Raw genomic sequence first — 7642 nt, 5'->3', positions numbered from 1 at the left:
GTCCATCCACGTCAGGTTCTCAAGGATGGGGGCCAACAGCAGCACCAAGGGGTCTCCCATACTGTCTCGTGCCCCACACCAAGCCCTGCCCATCCATCCACTGCCAGCAAGGGGGGCCCTCTCTCAGTTAGCAGAAGACTTCTGGGGGTTTATTTTCCAATGTGCTTCCCAACAAGGTAAAAACAAAACATTCCATAAGTAGAGTCAGATGGGGTATCTCTCCAGCTAGTCTGCCATTGTCAGTGGGCCGGGGCGGGGGGGGGGGGGGGCGGGCTCATAACTCCGGTCAAGGGCCTCTGGTTCTCCTCAGTCCCTCGACTATCATGCATGTGACTCCTGGTGCCCTTGCTCCTCCACATTCCCCACTTCCAGGCCCCTGGGGAGGGCCTGCCCTCTGGCAATGTTTTTAGACCTTGGCTTGGCCCTCCTAGTTTATGGCAGGTGCCGCGCAGGAGCTCGGCTCACCTCCTCATGCGCTTCTCTGATCAGGCGGGACCCGCACTCTCCATTACTGCAGCCTGCAAGCTCAGTCCTAAGCAGGGCCAGGAGGCCGCTGCAGTCCCGATCCAGGCCAACTCCAAAGGGACCGGGCCCAGTGACGTCTCCCCGCCGCAGCGGCAGGCCCGATTGACAACCAGCCACTACCTCTTCAAAGATCAAATAGTCGCTCCACCCCTCCACCCCCCGGCACTCTTATTACCTGCCTCGCGCAGTTATTCCTCCAGGAACTAAAGGATATTTAGAGGGCCAATGGGGAGCTTCAGGCTCATGCATCTGCCATGATCGACTGCCATTATTCCACGCCCCTCAGACTTAGAATTGATTCTGTGGTCAGACCATGACAAATCCATACAAGGTTTAGTTTAGAAAAAATCTTTTATTTTGAATAGTGTCCAGTGAAAAGGTTACAAAAATTATGCAAATGCGTTGCACAACTGTATCACTTAACATGAAGAACACAATTATAGAAATAAAATAGCATACGTATTATTAAAATCTAATTAATAATGAATCCTTATATCTATACGCTATATGTACAGTAACAAATACAATAAAGGCACAAATTGGACAATATTTACCTGCACTGCATCACCAAGTGGTGAAACAGTGGGACAGCTGCAAATAAAAAATAGTGGTTACTGCTTTGGTAGGGGAATGTCATTAACAAGCTGTGTCTAATTCAATTAAATAAACATATAATAATCAATTGGGAAAAAAGTTCACTTTAATTCAAATATTTTTTCTTTCCATTGCTGCTCTACTGTAAGTGGTATTTTCGTTTGTTCTCAATACAAAAAGGTACATCATAGATGTACAAATAGCATTTATATATGTATTAATTTATTTATGTAATAGTTTTATACACTGCTCAATCACTGTGAACTATGTGAGCACCTTACAATAAACAATAAAACAAAAATTATATTATAAATATCGTCATATTAGGAACCAGTCAGGTATTTGAGCAAGGTAATATGTAAATCTTATCAAGAAGTGAAATCCATCACTGTAGAAACGAGTCAGATATATGAGCAAAGGTAATAGGTGTAGAGTAGTCACAGAATTCCTATAACGCATAATTCAGGATTAAAAAATGAACAATAGAAGAACCCTCAATAATCGTATAATAAGTGAGGAAGTAGAGGGTATTGGGGCCTTGACTGAGTGCAGGAGAGATTGCTTTATAGTAAAAAAAACATCAAAAATCACATCATAAAGCGTATCACTAAAGAACACTTTCAGGTTTGTAATCATAATAATCAGCACAAGCAGACAGTCGCCGACCTGGACAGACTGACAGATAAATGGCATTGGCTGAGAAGAATGTGAGGGGATAAAGAAGGGATTTTATCAAGGTCTGATACCTGAAGGATGCATCTGAATGGTGATAAAGACCAACAGCTGTAAGGAGAAGCAATGATCCAGAGATATAGGACACTAGAGAGGCAGATTGTAACCATCAACCCCAAATACAGGTTAATACTTCAAGCCAATGGATTGAACATAATGGAGGTTCGCACATCGCCCCTGCATATTTCCCTTTAACAAACACTTCACCTGATGAACAAACCATTCAGCTTCGAGAGATTTTGAAATACTGGCTGTATGGGGGACTGAGGCAAATGCGGTACTGGGAACTGGACTACGAAGGAAAGGATAGTAGAGTGGAGATGCTGCATCAAAGATTAATCAGAGGATCGGAAGGAAAGGCGTGAAGATGAAGGGAGCGAAGAGCTAGCTCAGAGGGGATGTCAGAATGAAAAATGATCCATCGGTGAATAGAAGTGGAGTGGAAACCACAATTGTGTTACTTGGTGAATCTAATATAACAGATGCTTAATATTTCTCAAGCAAACAGCACTCATTTTTTTGACATGGAAGATGACTGTCTGGTTGGGCTTCCCATGATTTAGAACTGGTGTGCATGGTTTCTAAGAGAGATCCCAGTATAAAACACATTTGTTCACTTGGCTACAAAACCCAGCTGCCTTATATATTTTGTGCTACTTTGGTTGAAAGGGAATTCAAGCAAAACTGCAAATCCTACTGGTGATGAAAAGCTCATAAGGTCAGACTCCATTTAATGTAGGCCCTGACTCCATCTTAGATAATTCAGGTCGCCATCTTTTCCATCTTAGATAAAGGAAGTCGACATCCTTCCCAATTTATGCAGAATCATAGTTATTTCTGCCACTTGAGGCAAATATTGTCTGACCTTATCCTTGTAAGAACTGCAAAAGTGTCAAGTTAATTGACCAGTGACATAGATATAACACCTGATATGACATCAGTCTGGTACAAGTGTCTACTTTTTACCATGTCAAGGCTAAATAACAACAAATGCAGACATATAACTAAAACAGTGTAGTAGGAATTGACACTCTTTTACCTTATATTTTCATAAGAAAACATCTGAGACACACAGCTTGATGCACATAATCTATGTAAGACATTCCTAAACTTATGTTAGAAATTTAAATTTCTGAAAATATATAGTCATGTTATATATGCTCATATTTGTAAAGCGCACGGTTACTCCTTAGAGTGTCCCGGTGCTAGGAAGAACATAAACCACATAAGGTCAAACCAAGCACAACCACTGCTCTGAGGTTCACAACTGAAAGAGCCACGTTTTCAGACTATTCCTAAAAGTAAGGAGGTCTGGGCTCTGTCTAATTGAGAAAGGTAGGCTATTCCACAGCCGAGAGGCCACAGCATGAAAAGATCTGCCCCCTACCCGGGAGAGTAGTATATATGGACTGCCACTTGACCCCTTGTCAGAAGAGGTCCTGTGCCCAGAATATTGCAAAATATAATCGCAAAAGATTACCTACTGCCAGCACATTTCACACTTTGCAGCTACTACATCTCATCTGAAGTTGGAAACTGATAAAGCTAAGTCCTAAAGGAAGACCACTACTGCAGTATGTGTTTGCCTTTTGCAGGGGTCATTGTCTTCATGCCTCTGCTGATAAAGACAGCTTTTGTTGTCAAGAAGGCATGTTGTGAGTCTCTTCTGCGTAAGAAACTCTAGAATGCAAGTTGCTCTGTCGTCCATGCTCTCTTAGTGTAGTACATAGAAGTAGGTGTTAGGTTCCTAGATGACATTTTCACCATGTTAGAGATGTTCATTGTATTCTCCTTATTTATAAAGTGCCTTCTTGCTGCTTTCAAATGATTCTGTGTTGTTTTAGACTTATTGAGCACTAGGTTATTGCTCTAGTGATAAATACTTTTTACTAAAAAAATGTATTCTTCTTAGTGCAGTGTGTGCATGTGTGTGTGTGTGAGATACTGTGAATAACAAAATGTGTTTGTTACTGTTACCACGGAGTCCCTGAGCCGCTCGTAGGGATTATTATTAACCCAAAAGCAATCCATCTATTTCAATACTCATACACATGGGCTAGTGTTATGCAGAGCAACAATGACCTTCACTATCATCTATGGTGGATTGAGTCAAGTTCACAGGTGTCACCAGCGGGTGGGAAAGCACACCTTGTAGAACTATGCCAGAGTCATAGTTTACACAACATTGGTACCTGTCCACTGAGAATATTGTCTCCCCTTACCATGGCTGTGTAACACTCCAGGTTTTTGCTTTGTATTCTGTTACTTCTAGTCCTGGTTTTATGATGAGCAAAGGGAATGACATTTCTAGGATCACTACAGCTCAATTGGCAGAACGGAATTATACCAAATTTGGCACAAAGATAGATCTTAACCAGAAGCATTTTTCTTTGATTTGGTGTAAATCTGTCCAGTAGTTTTTGAGAAATTAAGGTTCCTAATATATGTGTATCTGTTCAGTTGGGGTCTCTGGCATACAACTGCAAACAATTGAGTGATTTGATCGTCCAAGGGGGCTTTCTTCGCTTCTCTCCTGCAGAAGTGAGAATCTCCCACGAGAGCGCTCTCTATTTGATTGACCACGACATGAAATAAAATGTTGCTGCCACCATTACAAGACATGGACACTCGGTCCCCATGTCCTGAACATGAAAATTATCCAGCAGAGCTCTTGCGAAGTTAAAACTGCTTTAAAAAAGGGGGAGGCGGGTGGCGTGAGGATCTGTAGTCTGTTGGGCACATATGCGTGTTTGTTTCTGCAGCTAACCCATGCTGTGCATGGCCCTTGGCCAGACATGACATGGGATGGTTAAGGTATGCATGGTAATACAATATTACTTTACATTGAAAAGAATGCAAAAATTAACTGGAAAAAACCAAAGGGTAAAGTGACGATATAGTCAGTTCAAAAGGCTAGTTTGATGCTCAAGCCATGCACAGCTTATGGCTGTGCATGGCTCGCATGTTACATCACTCATGACATCTTTGATGACAACACTGCATGCTGAAGGTGCGCGTTATAGGTACTTCAGTTAACTATAACTGGTAAATATGATTATTTTTTAGCTTAAAATGTTACATTAGGACTGACATGTTCATCTAACTAGAACATCACTTTAACCGTTTTTTTTCTCCAGTGAATATATATAGATGTCTATATATGTGTGTATGTAGAAGCATGGGATGCAAATTCATACATACGTCATACCTCTTTCAGAGACGAGTTGACATGAGTAGATGAGACATGGCTAGAGCATTTAAGGGAAAGTAGACATGAATGTTAGAAGAGACAAACATAAAATTGTTGCTACTTAGCAACTTATTGTATGAGGATTCACACTGTTAAAAGAGGAATCTGAATAGAGTACTAGTTGGGCTGAGATTTCCAACATTGACTATTGGATTGTAAAGCAGCAACATACCATTACATTTCATTCAATCATTGGGGGAAGTCACAACATCATGAGTTACTGTCAATGCATAATGCCGCTCAACTGAAATCAGGAAAAGGAGTTCCAACCTGAAAGCTACAGCAGAAATAAAAACAAAGAGCAAATGAATGGTCCTTAGCTGTGCAGCTGGTACCACTGAAAAGTTCAGAATTATTCAACAGCTAATAATTCAATGTCTCTGTCACTGGCACCTGTTGCATGGGAAACGATTTGCCTGGCGGTTTGCTAGACAACCATTGAACAGATGTATCTACTTCCGGCATTGTCTTCGACTGGTTCCTGGATTAACCGGTGTCCTATGAAGCATCTTCTTTGAAAGCACTTTCTAACTTTTCCAAAAAGGACTTGCGTATTGTGGTCCTGGCATCCTGACTGAGCAAGACATAGAGGATGGGATTAACACAACTGTTAAGGAATGCTAAATTTGTAGCAATGGGTGTGCCAACTTTTAGTGCTACTTGCAATGCACAACTGGTCCTGCTGTGAAGGCTTATTTCTAGGATGGCAAAAACGTAGATGGGCAGCCAACAAAGAAAAAAAGACACAATTACTGCAGTCATTACTAAGAAGGGTTTTCTTGATTTATTGGACATCTGGTTTCTTATTATCCGTGAAGAGATTATTCCATAACAGACAACGATGACAATGAAGGGAATGAGAAAGCCAAACAAGAACACCATGATGACTATGGCCTGTTGCCACTTCTCAAACAAATAAGGTAGGTCAGCATAGTTTGGGACGCAAGCTGTGGTGCTTGTCTCCATGAATATTTTGGTGTCATGGAAGTAAATGTTTGGTGAGCTCATGGCGAGTGCAAGAAGCCAGGTGACCAGAGCAATGATGGAAGCCAGCCTGATGGTTCTGTGGTTCCGACACCACACTGGAAGTACCACTGAAAAACAGCGGTCAATGCTAATAATGGTTAGGAAGATCACGCTTGCATTCACATTGAGGGAGCTAACACCAGCATTCATTTTGCACAGGAATTTTCCAAAAGGCCAATGAAAGTGCATGGCAGTGTAGGCGATCCTGAGGGGGAGAAAGAAGGTGAAGATGAAGTCAGCAACAGCTAGATTCAGGAACCACACAGTGTTCACAGTCTTTCTCATCTTCAAACCAGTTACCCAGATTACCAGGCCATTACCTATCACCCCCAGGAAGAATATCACACTGTACAATACCACTGATAAGGTGTTCATGCGGTCAACAATGTTTTTGTCATCATCACACTTGCTAGACTGAGGAAGTCCTCTGCTGGTCTTTGCTGATGTAGAAGCAATAGTTGAGAAGATGAAAAAGCTGGTTGCATCTTCTGATGCTGAGGTCATGTTCTTTGTAAACAAGCCCACAGTCTCCATACTTCATATTGCAGTATCCATTATCGTGATAATATTACCATTTGTGAACATCATAGTTTCAATCACTAATGAAATATTCTTCATCTGTTCTCCTAAAATACAGAAAAAAACAATATAATTATTTTGGTGCACAGCCTAGTGGGAGCAGGGCCATAGCAGTGTATGCTCAGGGGGTCTCAGCCCCTCAATAATGACAATACGATGGAAAGACCTTCTAACACTAGTCAATTTGAATGACATACAAATACAAGGCAATGAAAAAGAATTACAACTGATATTCTTCTGTGCTGAGTAATTTGCCTCTGGTAGCAAATGGATCATTCCCATATGTCGCAAACTGGGGGTTGCCCGCTATCAAGTAGCGCTAAGGATTCCAAAGACCAACCTATTTTTTAGAACTGTTTTAGCTGCAGTCTGGTACAAATGTAAAGTAATTTTAAAAAAATAGTGTAATGATCTAAGGTCTCTCCCGTTTGTTTTATTCGCAATAATTAACTCATTTTGTATCTTTTTGTAACCACTTTTTAATATATTGATCTTATGGTGTTTCTGCCGTACTTCATTTATATGAAATTAAATGAAATATGGATTTGAGGGCGCATGGCTACCCAGAGGTCTCCCAGCGCTGGTAGCAGCAAAAAGTAAGGAAACAGCCAGGCTAAGGGAATAGCCAAGTCTTTAACAATTTGCAGAAGGCCAAATGATTTGGTTCCCTTCGTAGGTGGAGTGGAAGGGAGTTCCAGAGCCTGTCGGCATTATTTGAGACACTTCAGGCTTTCTTAATCCTGGGGACAGTTTCCAAGTTCAAGACATCTGAACAAAGATGTCTGTTAGCCCGATAGGGCTAGATGGTGGAATGGTTAATGGCAGGGCCCTATCATCCGGCTAATGACTTGTGGACGATGCACAGCGCCTTGAAGTTAACTCTCTCCCTGATGGGAAGCCAGTGAAGGAGTTCAAAGCAGGTTTGGCTGATTGATG

The 7642-nt window shown here is 41.5% G+C and overlaps 1 protein-coding gene across 1 annotated transcript; it reads right to left on the bottom strand.

Annotated features, from left to right (window-relative positions):
- Positions 1 to 863: 863 nt before the first annotated feature.
- Positions 864 to 6749, bottom strand: LOC144770741 (chemerin-like receptor 1). Its single transcript, XM_078655484.1, has one exon. It carries the CDS (start codon positions 6659 to 6661, stop codon positions 5600 to 5602), a length of 1062 nt encoding a protein of 353 aa, XP_078511610.1. The 5' UTR covers positions 6662 to 6749; the 3' UTR covers positions 864 to 5599.
- Positions 6750 to 7642: the final 893 nt, after the last annotated feature.

The sequence above is a fragment of the Lissotriton helveticus genome, chromosome 7 (assembly GCF_964261635.1).
Source record: "Lissotriton helveticus chromosome 7, aLisHel1.1, whole genome shotgun sequence".
Taxonomy (NCBI): Eukaryota; Metazoa; Chordata; class Amphibia; order Caudata; family Salamandridae; genus Lissotriton; species Lissotriton helveticus.
This window is presented reverse-complemented; position numbering and strand designations above follow the sequence as displayed.